This window comes from Bison bison, unplaced genomic scaffold (genome assembly GCF_000754665.1).
Source record: "Bison bison bison isolate TAMUID 2011002044 unplaced genomic scaffold, Bison_UMD1.0 scf7180017864235, whole genome shotgun sequence".
Classification (NCBI taxonomy): domain Eukaryota; kingdom Metazoa; phylum Chordata; class Mammalia; order Artiodactyla; family Bovidae; genus Bison; species Bison bison.
In genome coordinates, this window is record NW_011494807.1 from 6,983,018 (window position 1) to 7,000,304 (window position 17,287).

The 17,287-nt window shown below is 46.3% G+C and overlaps 1 protein-coding gene across 1 annotated transcript in view; it reads right to left on the reverse strand.

Moving 5' to 3' along the window:
* Window positions 1-1,693: 1,693 nt before the first annotated feature.
* Window positions 1,694-17,287, reverse strand: part of MARCH3 (membrane-associated ring finger (C3HC4) 3, E3 ubiquitin protein ligase) — a 157,085-nt gene continuing 141,491 nt past the window's right edge. The window contains exons 4-5 of the mRNA XM_010846319.1: window positions 9,102-9,311; window positions 1,694-2,636 (exon numbers count right to left, since the gene is read on the reverse strand). Coding sequence (XP_010844621.1) covers window positions 2,478-2,636; window positions 9,102-9,311 — 369 coding nt within the window. The 3' untranslated portion in view covers window positions 1,694-2,477. The remainder of the gene's footprint in view (window positions 2,637-9,101; window positions 9,312-17,287) is intronic.

Here is a 17,287-nt window from a genome sequence, read left to right on the forward strand (position 1 = left end):
GCAGAGCCTAGACCAGAGCTCCCACTGCCTCTGTCCTCTTGGCTGGTGTCTTGTGCTTGTGGCTGCAGTTCCCTGGACTCTCCTGCCTTGAACGACCTCAGGGTTAAAGGGCCAAGAGGGGATGAAGTGTCTTCCAAGAACTTTCAGAATCCCAGATGGGCCATGGTGCTGAGGGAGATCAGCCTCACACAGGCAGAGGCTGGGTGGGGAGGCACTGATGCTTCTCTCAGCTGGTAAGGTGTCCTGGCCACCACCCCACGTGCAGCCCACTCCCGACGCATGAACTCTATTTAATTTCCCGGGTGGAGATGCCTATATAGGGAAGGGGCGTGGCCCAGGCACAGTACCACCTTGCCAACCTTCCCGGGTCCGGAAGCCCCAGCAAGATGCCGGAACCTGCCTGCCTTTGCTCTTTGGCTTCATTGTATCTCCTGAACCAAGACAGCAGGAATTTTCTGCAGTCAACCTCAACAGGAAATAATCCCAGGAATCTGCTGCTTCTCCCTTAATTCATGGAAAACACAGAAAGGACAAGTTCCTCTCAGGAGTGTTTGTGCCACTCTGTTGAGAGGTGTCACTGGTTGGTCCCACAGCTCGGGGACCCAGGCTGGGTGGACGTCGTTTATCAACGATGGTACAGGGAGGCAGTTTGCAAGCTACCAAGTTGGCCTCTTGGCTCTGGAAATTTAATGTGTGACAGCTGCGTGCAGCCAGTGGTGTCCAGCATTTTAAAAAGGTCAATTAAGAAACGGCTGATGGCGGAGCAGCTCATGACAGCCCAAGGGGGTGAGCAGGGCCGAGTAAACAGAAGGGCTGAGACGTATATTACTGGAATTGAAGTGTCGAAGTGAAGCGTGGTGGGGAGGAAATCTATTATCACAAGCCATAAAGCACATCTGAGTTTTGCAGCGGAAAGCAGTACAGCTGTTTCCCTCCCCAGACAGCACAGGGAGCGGTCTGTGAACGGAGGGCTTGGCAGACAAAGGCGACACCTGCATGGCTTGATCAGTCTGCAGACAAAATTGTTACCCTCCTCACTGCCAGTTCTTTTGCACTTCCTGGAGGAGCACAAGGCAGACGCTGAAGTGATAGTCACAATGTGGGCCATGTTCTAGAAATCCATATTTTAAGCCTTCCCCCAGGGTTGGGCTCCACCTTCTCTTCAGGGCACGTGGGTGAGTGGGCGGATGGGAGCCTGAGTGCCACCGTGAGCAAGTGCCTTTCCCCAGACGCACGTCTGCTCCCTGGCTTCAGTGGACACCCAAATGCAGGGAAAGTCTAGACCTTTTACATTGAGAGGGAGTCCTTAGAGAAAGCCTATTTCAGCCTGTGACAGAATCGGCTCATGGGTGGGGGAAGGCACTGCACGGGGCTCTTTTTCGGAAATCAGACAAAGGGGTTTTAAGACTGCTCGGACAGGCTTTTTTTTTTTTTTGCTATATCTACCTGTCAAGCTAGAAATTCAGCAGAGCAATGGGAGTGCTAATTGAAATGCAAAACAGGTCCAGAGTTCCTAGAAATGTCTAATGATCCTCCAATTCATTGCGAATGCAGAATTCAGACCTGCACTAAGTGAAATGGGAGTAAGAACACCAACCTTTTTGCTTTCCCTTCTTTTTATCTTTCCTTTTTCATATCTACTTTGGGAAGCCTCACAGGTTTTATGATTTAAAAAAAATAGTATAGCCATCAGTGGGGTTTGTCTTTCACACACTGGGTATTTATTATTAGAAAATAGCTTCTATCAGCTGTCAGTACCAAACAAGTTGAAAGGAGCGTGCTTCTCACCATAAATTGTTTTTCTCCTTAATGAAGTTTAAATAGTTCACTGTGGGGAGAGTTGTCACGCCTTTTTTTTTTTCTTTAAAAACTGAATAATTAAATGGATTTTAGTACAAAACATCCTTCAAATATGACTTGTCCTGCAGTTATGCTGTCCCCTTGAGTAAGGGACTTGGAAGAGATGGAAAAGACCACTCAAGCTATCAAATTACCCCAAAGAATCTATAGTAAAAACTGGGAAACAAACCAATGAACCCAAACAAAACCCATCCAAACCAGGAAACCAGTTTTAACATTGGCTTTTCAATTTTGATTATCATCTAAGTTTAATATATATATATATATTTATATTTGAAATAGTAATAAAAAAGGAAGAATTTAATTGCATCCTTAGCAGGACAACCTTCCTCACATGTGAAAGAGGTGTTCAGAAAATTCCATATCTGCTAAATAAACATGTTTGGCAGCTTAGCAAATATCATATGATTGCAGCATCCATGATTTGAAGTCAAAGAGCATTCATTCTCTTTCTTCGGGCGGAGTCCGTTGGTCAGGGCGATGTGATTACATGGCTCTGGATGTTCTTCGACCCACAGGCTTGAGGAAGGGTTTGGGAGTGGCTCAGTGTATGGCCCCAGTGCAGAAACTTCCAAACCCCAAACAACAAATCAACCAACCAACCAAACACACAAACATCAAACAATTGTCTCCTTTGAGTTCCTCTTGGCAGAGTGGAGGCCCAGCAGGGACTGCTGGTTGGAAGGGATGTTGACAGACTTTGGAATGAGGAGAATCACCCTCTGATTGGTCCGACGCCATTCGTTGTACAATCGACAGTGGTACCTAAATGACACCTGGGGTTGGGAGAGGAAAAACAAGAGAAGGCTTCAGGTAACGGAAGCTGCTTATCAATTCAAACAACCTATGTGCCATTTAAAACAGTTCCAAACATCAGTACAGCTGGGCAAGAGCCTGGGGCAAAACTGCTCTAGCAGGTAGATGCGTGCTGAGTCTGAGGTTCAACCAAACAGCACTCGTGCCCTGAACACAGGGGCAGGGCTCCCCTCGTGCCTCTTCATCCTGGGCCAAATCATAGTAATAATAGGAAATGATGTTCCTCCTGAGCCTGGACTTATTTTCAGAGTAGTGGTTTGGACCCCACAGGAGAAGAAAGCTGGTTGGGGGTTGTGAGCAGAGCGGGTTCAGCGCCAGTCTTCACGCAGCTGTGGGACTAGGCAGCATGCTCTTTTGGTCATCGAGTTTCTCTCTGTTAAATGAGAGGGATGCGAGGGCTTCGCACACCCTTCTGTAGGTTGGATGCTGCACAACTCAAAGGACCCCATTCACAGTATGACAAGAAGGGCACCCTTCGTACTGAGATATGGACAACCTGCACCACTGTACTTGGCAGCCCCTGTGAGTGATCCCCACTGCCCCCAGCTCCATGGCTTCCAGTGCAGAAGCTTCAGCATGGGCACCAGCTCCCCTGATGAGTTCTTCCTGAGCCAGCGCCTCAGCATGGCATCAGTGCCCTGTACACCATTGCCCTTGTTTCTCCCTCTCCCTGCACTAGAAGCATCTTGTTGAGGGCAGGGGCTTTTGTTGTATTCATCTTCGCATGCTCTGCACTGGTCACAGCTCCTGGTGCTTAGGAAGTTGCTCAGTTAAGTTCACCGAGTGAATGGATGAGTGAATAAATATCCTGTACCTTCTAATTGCAACACTGCTCTTAGACTTAGGCCTCTCTTACACAATACACGACGGCACGAGCAGTAGACTCATCATCAGCTGTGACATAACTATACCCACAAAGTGCTTGCTGCTTGTGTAAATATACTCGAATGAGATGCTTGCTAGCTTCTGTGGCTTGCTTTGGAGAAGACTGGAGAAAAGCGTTTTATCAATTTTCCCAGGAAATTCAAAGAATCGATTCTTCTGAAGATGTATAAACTGCCTTTTAGTTTGAGTATAGCTAGATGTCTAGGTAGGAGAAGGCAATGGCAACCCACTCCAGTACTCTTGCCTGGAAAATCCCATGGATGGAGGAGCCTGGTAGGCTGCAGTCCATGGGGTCGCACAGAGTCGGACACGACTGAAGCGACTTAGCAGCAGCAGCAGCAGATGTCTAGGTAAGTGCTCGGGAAGAAGGCGCCCATGACCTCAGGATGACAAATTATTCAAGGGACACCTGTTTAACCACCTGGGCTAGGTGAGTCATGGTGATCCTAGTTCAGGGTCCCTGTTGGCCAAAGTGGACTGACCCTATGGTTTAGTTCAGTGTTTCTGGAAGATCATGCAGGCTCTTGATCAGAAAGGGCCTATCTTCATGGAAGGATCATGAAATCCAAGGCCACTCACTCAAATTTCTTAGGGTAGAAAGCAGATACCACAGACAGAATGCCAGAGAGATTTCAGTATGAAAATATAAGCTTTTAAACTCACACAGATGTGCTTTTCTCCAAAAAGCTCTGAACATGCCAGAGTGGATCAGAGGTTTTTTTTTTTTTTTTTCTTTCTGTTTTTAAAGCTTGATTCTCTTATATCTGTTCCATCCTGCCGCTGCCTGGTGCTACTCATGAATGTAAGAGGCAGGCTGGAAAACGTGCTGATCAGGGCAAAGGGCAGGGAAGGGGTAGGGAACAGACAAGCACTAAAGAAGAGCTGGGGCAGTACAAGAAATCTGGAATCTGGAAATATTACAGGAAAGCTGGATTTGAAATCTAGCCCCTCCGTCGGGATGGTAATGAACCGCGCATGCTCAGTAAGTCCGGGCACAGCGGCAGCTGCGCGCAGTAGGGGGCAGGCAGTGGGATACCTCGTTTGTAAAATGTGAATAATGATATCAGAGATAATGCATAAAAAGCACGCTGCCATTGCCACATGTTAGTGTTCTTGGCCTGTTATTTCTGGCGGGTTAAATCTGAAAAGAAGATAATTTCGCAACACTCCTTCTTAGATACAGGAAGGTGGGGGAAAAAAAGAAAAAGAGAGATTGGGCTATTTCCTCTAAAGCCTTGCTCTCAGTGTGGCCATGAAGGATGCACCACCTGGGAGCTTGTTAGAATATAACAGTTGTGGGCTCCACCCAGACATGGGGAATCAGAGCCTGCATTTTAACAAGATCCCCAGGTGATTCGCATGTACATTCAAGCCTGAGAAGCACTACTTCAAGGAACTAGGGAGTCCATGCCTTAGCAGGCCTCTCAGCTCCTTGGCTGGGAAGTACAAAAATAAGACCCACTTGTTCAGACAAACAAATGAGACCTTACTACGCATTCTTCTATCTTAATTGCTGTTCACCACCACGGTCTGCAGGCGAATTCAATCAATAAGAAAGCATCATATGAAGATGACACTGCGTCAGAGATAATGAAGGTAGGTGCAGAGCGCAGGGATCATGGGTCTGCAGTTGCCCTGGATCGTCCTGGCTCTGGTCTCTAAGCGTGCCAAGACACTCCCTCCCCTCAGTGGAACAGAACAAGAATAAGACAGGTTTGATTTAGAGAAATAAAGAGGCAGTGAGGGAAAAAAAATAAAGGAAAAAAGAAGCTATGGCAGTAGTAACACTGGGAACTTCATTTAGATATTTATTAAATTTCTGAGGTTTTAAAGAAAAAGGAGGAAGAAAGAGTACGGGGCCACTATTCTAAAAACTACTCTTTATGGGATGGGTTTCTTAAAGTGTCTTCATTTTTTTCATCCAAAGGCTATTTATTGACCTCCGGTCACGGGCAAGGTCTGTGCAGAGTTGCAGTCATGTGCATGGCACACAGAGGGCTGGCACGTATTAGCATCACCTCTCCCCGAGAGGCTTCCCCGGTGACTCAGCGGTAAAGAATTAGCCTGCCAATGCAGGAGAAGTGGGTTTGATCCCTGGGTTGAGAAGATCCCCTGGAGAAGGAAATGGCAACCTGCTCCAGTATTCTTGCCTGGGAAATCCTATGGACAGAAGAGGCTGGTGGGCTACAGTCCACGAGGTCACAAAAGAGTCAGACTCGACTTAGAAAGTAAACAACAATAGCTCCCCAAGGTGGGGGTGACTGGCTAAGGCCGAACGTTTGCTGTAAAGTCATGGCATGATTTGGGAAATCTCATTAGGAATTTTGATTCTGCCCTTTCTCTTTGGAGTTCATGGTGTGACTGAAGTATCTGGATGAGGCCAGGGCTGTAGAAGTTGTCTTCCCAGAATGGGGCCTGACCTCTGATCTGTGATGGTCCTGTGGAAGACAAGACGGCGGTGAGGGACTGAGTCAGCCACACCGGATCTTGCTGGACACCCTCAGGGTGTGTCTGAACCCATCAGGAGCCTTGCCAGGACAGCATTCTATTCAAGCTTTCCCCTCTGTAAAGAGAATTTAAATGATTGACCCACGGGACTGGGAGTCAGCCAGAAAGGCTGGATCATTCATTCCTTTCATCTGGTGATTTAATCAGTTGCCACCGAGACTCAGTAGATGGCGGGACCTCCTGGGAGGGGGTGGTGGTCACTGCACATGGGCACGGCTACACTGGGCTAATGCAGATCCTCTGTGGACACTTTTTGAACTCTTCACGTGGACTCAGTGCTCACCTACTTGTGTCTGTCCACAGACTTCAAATGGTTTGTGGCATGCACAGTGATGTTTCTGGGGCACCTCTTCCCTCCAGCTGTCAGGGTGGAGGTGACCGAGGTCTTGGCCTCCTGGGTGCCAGACACCTGTGTGTCAGAGCAGCGGATTCCAGAAGGCAGAACTCCCTGAGTCTGTCAAGCCTGGCCCGGTGGGGGCGCTGAGCTCCAAATGCACCTTTGGGCGAGCAGCGTGGGTGCGGGTCCCTCTGACAGCGCCGGCGAGGCCCTTCTGGGAAGGTTCCTCCGGGGAGAGCCGGGCTGGGACTGACACCGTGTTTGTTTATCTAAGACATTTTCACAGCATATTCTCCTTAAGTTTGACAGCTTGTTTACGATGGGTTTCTGCTGCAGGGCAGTTTCCAAGTGCTGTCAGCTTCTGAATTAAGGCTCTTGCCAGGCCCGCTCAGTACAGCATTTATCTGGGAAGGAGTTAGTCTAGATTCAGTAACCTATCGCTGAGCTGTGGCCGCTGTGAGTTTTTCACATGAAAGGGGAGGAACGCCTGTATTTCCCTCCAGTTGCTCTTCGTTTTATAGAGGAGGGAGGGAGAGTGTGAGATGGGGGAGCACAGCAGCTGGGGGAAGAGAGCCCATGCCTCTGCTGAGTGCCCCGATGGATGTTCCCGAAGTTATCCCACCTCATCCTCACAACAGTTGACCCAGGGGTCAGCAGTCATTTCCTCAAGTCTGTGCATAAGGAGAGGGATGATCAGAGAGGTTAGGGACCCTGTTTGAAGTTACACAGCTATTCGGATGCTAAATCTTGGGTTTAAACACAGAGCCTTTGGATTTTGAAGGCGTGTGCTTTTTTTTTTTTTTTTTTACCATGCAGCGCTGCCTCTTGGCAGCATTTCTGGAGTGAAGTATGTCATCCGTCTCCTGAAAGAGCCACTCCAGGGACCTTTCCCACCCGAACCTTCCTTTCACCTGAGATGAGATATGAAACAGGATAACATCCATTTTTCTCTGGGTAATCTCTTTCCTTCTTTTTGCCCACTCCCTCCTCTTTTTTTTTTTTTCCTTCCCGTTAGGTAAGTGTATGCTTTACAAAGGAGATTTTCAAAAAGGCCTTAACTTAATTTGAATGTCCAGCATTTAAGACTACATCTTCATTCAACCTTCATCTTAGGAACTTATACAAGAAAAATGAGAGACTAGCAAACTTCCAAACATGGTAAAACTTACACTTAATTGTTTTCCAAAGTGCTCTCCCACATACGCTTTCACATCAATCCCCTAAGGCCAGGAGAAGCTGGTAGGATGGGTATGACTCTCATCCCCACTTTACAGATGAGAACATCGAGGCTTGGAGAGGGGAAATGACTTTTCCAAGGTGGTGCGAGACTTAGACACTAGTGGACAGACAATTTAGTTTCTTATTTCTAATCCTCTTCCCACAACACTGTCCTTGCAGCTTCTGAGTCAGCCTGATTGCTTGATTCACAGTGAATCAAGACACAGTTTAGAAACATAGATGTTTAGAGGAGACAATTAAAGTTTTGGTTGAGGGCTTTATTAGGCTGGGAAAATGAATGCCTCCCTTAACCAGAAGACTCCCATAAAGTTCCAAGCACCGAAATACTCCCTTATGTACCCAGGCTCAAGTCATGCCCCTTTTACTGAGACTGAAATGCATCCCCCACTTAGCACCTGAAACTCTCACCTGAGAGGAGGCACAGAGCTGGACAAGAGGGAAGGGCAGTGAGCAGGGGGTTGTGGTCAGCGTGGTAGGGATGGTAGCTGGTGGCACAGGGCTTGGGATATAGGGTAAGGCAGCAGGTGTGAGCACCGTAAGCTTCACATGCTGACACTGTGCTGCAGAGATCGAATGGGACAGCCTAGACAGGAAATACATATTGAATAACAACGGAGCGTGCTCAGATTAGAGATGAGCAGGCACATGCCGGGAAGCGGGGGGGCCCGGTTTCTGAAAACCATCTAGAGGACTATGACATTCTTCCCTGCAGGTCTCACAGGGAAGCGTCAAGAGAGAGCAAATGCTGCCCCCTCTTTGTGGGTGCTGCCAACTGGTACCCAAGCAATCACGAGGTTAATTAAAACAATAAAAAACCAGAGAGGGTTAAAATTTTTGTCCTTCTATCCAGCAGGAACACTTATTGGGAAATGGTTTTTCTTTAGTGGTAGCTTCTCAGCTAGATGAATTAGTGGTTTTATGGGCAGCAGAATCAATGTCCCAACCCAGAATAATCAGCAGGCGAAGTGCATCTCCTCGTCCAACAAAGACTTTAGGCCTTGTCAGGACGAAAGGAGAAAATAACCAGCAGGAGGATTCATGATCTGTGCGGGCAGCAATAGCAACAGTGGCCAAGCACGTCATTCATCACGTACATCATACACCACAAGCCTGGCAAAAGTGAGGAGCGTGAACAAGAGAAAGAAGATGCCAGGGCTGCTCACAGAGGAATGCCTGGCTGTGAGAGGGGAGGAATGCCCAGGGTGTATGCCTTTGACTGATGAACTCTCAGAAGCTGGGGCTTTTTCTTTGCTTCATCTGCTCTTCCCAGCAGTGCACATACATGTACACACACACACACACACACACACACACACCCTGAATCACTATCACCAGCACTTAACGCTCTTGTGCTTCCAGGCAGGTGAGATGAGCTACAGACAAGAAGGAAAGCCGTGCCAGCCGGGTGCTGCCAGCTCCCACTGGCCGCAATCCCCGGGCTCCGGGCCATACTTACTAGTGTCCAAAAGAGGTAAATAGTGAAGAGTGCAACAGTGAGTGCAATCAGTCCGACGGCTTCGAGCCGACTGCTAAAGTGCAGGTGGTCCACAGCGCCCCGCAGGCAGAGCCAGCCCGAGATGGTGGCCAGCGGGGTGATGAACAGGAAGCACACCATGTCTCCAAACAGAGTCCGCTTCTCGTGCTGGGGACCTGGGTTTCTGAGCCACTGCCAGGGGAAAGGAGACAGAGAAAAGCAGCGACAAGGTTAAACACCAGGGAGGGGTGGAGACATGCTACTCTGAGGTTGTATTTGTCTTCAGCATCTGGAAAGGGCACCTCTGACCTGTTCTGAGATTACATGGAAGCAGTAAGGGCTCATTCCCAGCCCTGTCCCATCAGTAGTAGTGATGATGATAATAGTAATGACAATAAAAGCATCCTTGCTGTAGATGTCCTGCTGGTTTTGAAAAGAGTTCAATGATTATTATTATTAGGAATCACAATGACCCTATGGGGAAGGCAGAGAGAATGTTATCTTTGAAAGGTAACTGAGGTGCAGGAGGTGCTGTAGTGTCCCAGAGCTTTCCTGGGTCTTGACTCTGGGAATGTGTGCAGGAAAGGGTTAACTTAGCATGCCCAAGCTGCACCCACATTGCTCAAATCCTGCACATTTCTAAGACCTGTTTTTTTTTTAAGACTGGATCCTAAGAAAAGAGCTCTAAGTCCTTGTAATGATGTGCCTGATAAGAGTGTTTTTGCATGCCTGAGGCCTTGGGCCACACGGTGCCAGGGAAAGCAGATAGTTTATGCCAACGGTGTGATTTACATTGAACACCTATTTTTGCTCCAGGGGCTGGAGTCTGAGTAGCTGAGGTCTTTCACGTGGGCGTTGCATATCTTATGTGACTGACCCTAATAAACGCCCTGGACACCAAGGTTCGGGTGAGCATCCATGGTTGATAGGGCCCTGCACACATTGTTATAAACTATTGCTATAAAAATTAGGGACATCTGTGTGATATTGCTGGGAAGGGACATCTGGGAGCTTGTGCCTAGCGCCTCCTGGACTTTGCCCTGGCACCTTCTGCCTCTGTTGATTTTAATTGGTATCCCTCTGTGGTCATTCATTGTAACCATGAGTATAAGAGCTTTTCTGGGTCTTGTGAGTCCTAGTCAGTCACTGAGGGTGGTCTTGGGGAAGGAGACTCACCTGTACTCCATCAACTCCATAATGCCCCTTCCCATATATTTTAGGAGCCTGGATCTCCTACTTAGGACTGTCTCTGATATCTTAGACTTCCCTGGTGGCTCAGACAGTCTGCGTACAATGTGGTAGACCCGGGTTCGATCCCTGGGTTGGGAAGATCCCCTGGAGAAGGAAATGGCAACCCGCTCCAGTACTCTTGCTTGGAAAATCCCATGGATGAAGGAGCCTGGTAGGCTACAGTCCATGGGCTTCGCAAAGAGTCAGACACGACTGAGCGACTTCACTTTCACTTTCTGACTTCTTAATTGTGCTACCATCTTGACTGAACCAATTCCAAAAAGGGTGGGGAAAACATCAGCTTGTTGAAAGACTAGAGATGAGCATTCCTGCAGGATAGGAACAAGGTTGTCCTCCCACTTGGGGAATTGCTGAATGTCTGCTGAGATGTTTTCCATAATCCATCTAGGAAAAGTCATGTTTATGTATCGATGTCAGTGCATATTGGTAAGGAGGCCAGGTTGCTTTCCTTCAGATTAGCATGGAAACATGCCCAAGTAATTTCTCATCTCACCACCCCATCTAGCAATGACGGAGGCCAAGGAGTCCAGAGAATGAGTCAGGTGAGATGGGAGAGATGCTGGCTGACTGTCTTCCACCTCTTCTCAGGGGCCAGCAGTGCTGTGGGCCGCTGAGAAGTTACCCCAAGGGGCCAGCACAGTGGTTCCTTCAAAACCATTGGTAGGAGGGAAGGGACAAAGACAGGGGAGACTGGAGAGAGGGAAGGCTATATTCAAGGGCAGACCCAGAAGACACAGGAGCTGCAGAGAAGGCGAGGGAACCAGGAAAGAGCTGTGTATAGGCCAGCAGAAGCCTCAAGAGTGAGCCCAAGAGGTGGAAGCTCAGAGGGACAGAAGGCAGTTTGCTGTTAAAGGAAGGAGCAGACTTTCCTTGAATGTTTGCCTGAGGCAAATGGTAAATGACCCCAAATGCCTAAATTACCCCTTTCCAGTGACAACCCACTTTTTAAATTAATTAATTAAACTTATTTGGCTGTGCCTGGTCTTGGTTGTGGCATGGGGGATCAAGTTCCCTGAGCAGGGGTCAAACCCTGGCCCCTTGCATTGGGAGTGCAGAGTCTTAGGCACTGGGCCTAAGGAAGTCCCTGACATTCCACTTTAAAAATGGCTGAGATGCTGAAAGAAGTCACCTCAGTTCAAAAGTGGACCTGGATAAATATTAAAACATAGATAATGGGGAGTTGGCTTGTCTGCGAATATAAACACAGTGTTATAAAAATTTAACACAAATACCCAAACGATCAGGTGCAAACAGTATTAACCTCACTACGTGCTGTCGTGCTACCTCAGACATCTCAGCAGCTTCAAAAAAATTCAAAGAGCTCTTAGTAATTAATGTTTCCTTATCTAAATACTGGCAATATTTCTGTGAAGTGGAGAGTAGCAACGAGATACTGTTATCCCCACTTTACAGAGGCTCAGCAAGGGAGAATGACTGCTCCGGGTGATACTGAGAGGGGATCAGGGTCTCTCCACTCTTGTTCAGATGTCCTGCCAGTGAAATATTTAAAAACCGAAGTGGCAAGGCATTCAGAAATCCAGATTCTTAAACACTAGTGCTGACCTAGCAGCAACCTGACTCCCCCAGTAGCTTAGACTTTCCCAGGAAGTAGATCTGGGAAGCTGGCCTGTTTTGCTCTGTGCCCCCACTTGCTGGAACGTAGTAGGTTCTCAATAAATTTGCGACAGGTGCGCAGACAAGCTTACTTCATTGGCTAAGACCCCCCGGCACCTCCCCAGTTTCTGTTCCTTGGGAATTCTGAACATGTTTTATTAAACCTAACTTAGCACTTTATGTAGGAGAAGGCAATGGCACCCCACTCCAGTCCTCTTGCCTGGAAAATCCCATGGATGGAGAAAGCCTGATAGGCTGCAGTCCATGGGGTCGCTAAGAGTCGGCACGACTGAGCAGCTTCACTTTCACTTTTCACTTTCATGCATTGGAGAAGGAAATGGCAACCCACTCCAGTGTTCTTGCCTGGAGAATCCCAGGGACGGGGGAGCCTGGTGGGCTGCCGTCTATGGGGTCACACAGAGTCGGACACGACTGAAGTGACTCAGCAGCAGCAGCAGCAGCAGCAGCAGCAGCAGCACTTTATGTGACCCGTGACACTGCTCACTGAAATGACTCAGGTATGCAAGGAGGTGATTATGGATCACTGCAGAACTCTGCCTGATGCACAGTAAATTGCAGAGGCAAACTAGAAATTACTATTGTTTGTTCCCAGTTTCCTATTTTCTAATTGTTCTTTGACCTTTTATATTCCTAAAAGATTTCCGGGTCATTTTTTATGTCTATGACCACAAGGGCCTGGATTCTGCATATCATTAACACTATATATATATATATATATTTTTTTTTTTTTTTTTTGCTCACTTTACTCTTTGTGTTGTTTGGGTCATATTTAGGTATGAAGTTCTTTTTTTAAAATTAACTACTTAACTGATTCTTGGCTCTGCTGGGTCTTGGCTGCTGCACTCGGGCTTTCCCTAGTTTCGGGAAGCGGGGGCTAATCTCTAGTTGTGGTGCGCAGGCTTCTCATCGTGGCGGCTTCTCTTGTTGGGGACCGCAGGCTCTAGGCACACAGGCTTCAGGAGTTGCAGCACGCGGGCTCAGTAGTTGTGGTACACGGGCTTAGTTGCTCCAAGGCATGTGGGATCTTCCCAAACCAGGAACTGAACCCATGACCCCTTCTTTGGTGGGCAGGTTCTTAACCACTAGATCGCCAGGGAAGCCTAGTATGAAGTTCTTCAAATAGGTACTGTTACATTAAAATCTGTGACTTCTTCAGAATCCTAAGTACAATTTCTTTCTCACAAATGCAGGCCCGTGAATAAGACCACTAGCAATATCTGTTGTTGAGGAAAAATTCGCCTTGTGCCATGGTAAGACCCTCTGCCAATGTGTCCAAAAATTTGATACAGGATATTTAAACAGAGTTTGTAACAGAGAGAATGTGATTTTGCCTCCAGTTCCAGCAATAGGGGATTGTCTAAATACAATATGGAATTTTCTTAAAACAGACTTCTATAGAGTAATCTCAAGTGATAACGTGTATTTTGTATTTACTGACATGATATATTGCTGAACAAGAAAAGAATGCTACTAGACAGAATTACAGTATGACCCTATATATGTAGTGATACATCTACATGCACATGAACATTTATACTTACACAGATGTAGTGAATTTGCATAGACAAAGACCAGAAGGATCCTAGCAAAACAGTTGCTGTTCTTGGTAGTGGAATCAGAATGGTCTTTAACTTTTTTCCTTTTTGTATGTATATTCATGTTTTTCTGAAATGAACATGGATTACCTGTGCAGTTATGTACAAAACATCCAGAGAGAGAGAGAGGAAAGGGGGGGTGGAGGGAGAGAGATCAAGAGACAGGAGGAAGTCAGGCAAGTCAGGTGTTTAGAACACAGCAAACTATAGCAATAAAATAAACTATTACTGAGTCAAGGCTGGGGCAAGCCAGTGCTAGACATTTGGAGTTTTTTGTGCAATAGCTCATTGAGTCTTCACAATAACTTTGTGAGGCAGATTCCTAACATTATCCCCAATTTACAGATACAAACACTGGGGACAGAATTTAGCGATGTACCTAACGATAGATAGCAAGTGTTGAGATCGAAACCAGCCTCACTGGTCTGATCCTTGCTTTCCATATTTATGTTTTCTTTCTGCACCAAGTGATATTTGCGTGTGCGCGTGAGTGAGTGTGTGTGTGTGTGTGTGTGTACACCTGCACATGTACAGGTGTTTTGCAGACTTTTGGCTAGCTGGGATATGTAAGTCCTGCTGTTTTCTTGGTACATCACATAACTGAATGGTTGGCTGGCCAGGATGTTATCACGGTAACTTTATAAAATTTGCTTAGGCTGCTGTTCTGTTCTTTGTTAATTCTTTTACCACACAATAATACTCTGGGTGTTTAATCTCAGCTACATTATCATGCATTTTAGCTTAATTCATAATAGGCAAAAGATTGATCTCAACTATTGTTCCATTGTGTTTCTTGCTTTTTATACGTCTTCTGCCTCTCTCTTACCAGTTATACTTATTTAACATAAAGTATTATCCCTGTTCTGTAGTAGCATCTTTGTGTCCCATACATTCAGTAAAGAGCAGACAGAGGCAGAACGGCAGGTTTGTTTGTATGTCCAGTCTTCCCACTGACTTGAGGTGGTCCTTACCTTTAAATCATTGGCATTTTATAGCACATTCAGCATTCAGAGGCTGAATGAATGACAGTAACTTATGTTTACATGTTAACTCAGATCTTACAATATGCCAAGCACCATCATATATGCTACATGTAGTAATTTATCCACTCTTCAATAACCTTTGAAAGAGGTACCATTACTAACATTAGTATTTTATATTAATAGGGAAACTGAGGCATGCAGAAGTTACATAAGTTATAGAAGTTTGACCTTGTCTTGATCTATGTAGTCTAGCTCCAAAGATTGTACTCCTATTGTATCTTCATTCTCAAAAAAAAAAAAAAAAAAGGTTGGGGTGTAGGAAGGGTGGGTGGATAAAGGGGAGAAGAGGAGGAGGTTTGCACCTTAACTGGTTTTATTACTGCAAGAAGGAATATTTACTTATCATGGTTCCCCTGGTGTGCTCAGTCATGTCTGACTCTTTGTGACCTTGTGGACTGTGGCCCACCAGGCTCCTCTTCCATGGGATTTTCTAGGCAAGAATATTGGGGTGGGTTGCCATTTCCTTCTCCATGGTTCCCCTGGAGTGAAATACCAATTAATTTATCCTGCTGCTTGTGGACAGTTTTTGTAGCTAAATAGTCTTTTCTTTTTTTTGAGGGGTGTCTGTGCAGCTTGTGGGATCTTCGTTCCCCAACCAGAGATTGCACCTGGGGCTCTTGCAGTGAAAGCTTGGAGTGAAACCACTGGACAGCCAGGAAATTCCCTAAAATATCATTCTTAAAGAGTCTTTAGTTTGATCTTAGTCCTCAGCTTGTACTTGGTGGTTAGTTGTATTTTTAAGACCGGAGGTCAGTGATGGAGAATGCTCATTTGTATGGCCTCTTTTGCCTTGGCAGGCCCATCTACATGGCTGCCAGGGGATATGTGGGCAGCCAGGGGCACCTTCCTGGCTTTTGTGCTCTGATTCCATCAAAATCATAAAGCAGAGAGATTGTACCGTTGAAAGCCCTAGCAGTGAGCTGGCTTTTTTTTTTTTTTTTTGTGGGGCTCTCATTCCAATCATTGGCTTATTCCCAAATGATGAGATTAATCTACTCTTGGAAATAGGTACAAAAGTCAACCAAACAACCAACCAAATGAAACAAAACAGAAACCTCCACGGTAATGAGCAGTGTAGGGCCCGAGACAGCAGAGGGAATCGAAGCAGCATTGCACTGCCAGGGACACAGTGTCATTCACTGGCTGTAAATGGATATCCAAGCTGAGCCAGGCACTAGTGGTTATTTGCAAGGTGGGTTAACTGTGGGTTCAGTTCTAATTACAGTGGCAATTTGTTAAATCCCTTACTGCTGGGGAGGAGTGAGGGGGTGCAGTGCTACAGGACATTAGATTCTGCCTCCCAGACTCTGAGTTAATCGGCTTTAATCCCCAAGGTAGACAGGACATTTTGCAGGTCAGTTTGTACTGGAACCAGATTACACTCTGGTGGCTAATAGCTCCGATCGATTACAACCTTCCCCATGAATCTCCTTAATGAGAAACCATCATGAGAATGAAAGAAACTGATAGGAGGGATAATAACCGATAGGACCATAACAAATTTATAGGGTAGAAAAACAGAAAAAAGAAGGCCTGATCTCAGAATGTTTACTCACTTGGCCTGAGTGTCTCCTGTTAATCTGACACTTGGTAGAGTTATTCACCAAGTGCTTGCCTTTCTTGGAATGAGGCTTCTTGAAGCCCAACACAACACAGCCTGCATGAGCTGTCTGGCTTGCCCAGAGAGCTGCGATGGGAAAGGGGCAGTGCAAAGACCAGAAGACATGTGACAGGTCCTCTGTGTGATTTAGAACTGAAGATGAAACTCAAAAATCACATATTTCAGTTAACTTGAAACATAGCAGAAAACAAAACCAAACAAACTCCCACCAGTGTTTTAAATCCCTGAACTTTGCAGTCTGTCAGTGAATTTCCAGGGCAGTTGAAGCTGCTCAGAAGGAGATTCTGACTCTGGGGAAGCTAAGGAGATGCTCGCTTCAAATGTCCATCAACCCCGGCTGCAAGCAACATACCTCAAACAAAAACTTCACAGATGATTTGCTCATGACTCTAAATGCAAATCTCCAGCCTTGGCCTCTCTCCAAAGCTCCAGATGTGTATATCCAGCAGGCCACTCCACAGCTCCACTTACATGACTAATAGACAGCTCAAACTCCCTAGACCACTGGGGAAATCCCCAAAGCTGAACACTTGATTTAGCATGGACGTCATCAACAAAAGAGTCCAAAATGCAGTACTTGGATGCAATCTCAAAAACAACAGAATGATCTCTGTTCATTTCCAAGGCAAACCATTCAATATCATGGTAATCCAAGTCTATGCCCTGACCAGTAATGCTGAAAAAGCTGAAGTTGAACGGTTCTATGAAGACCTACAAGACCTTTTAGAACTAACACCCAAAAAAGATGTCCTTTTCATTATAGGGGACTGGAATGCAAAAGTAGGAAGTCAAGAAACACCTGGAGTGACAGGCAAATTTGGCCTTGGAGTACAAAATGAAGCAGGGCAAAGGCTAATAGAGTTTTGCCAAGGGAACGCACTGGTCATAGCAAACACCCTCTTGCAACAACACAAGAGAAGACTCTACACATGGACATCACCAGATGGTCAACACCAAAATCAGATTGATTATATTCTTTGCAGCCAAAGATGGAGAAGCTGTATATAGTCAGCAAAAACAAGA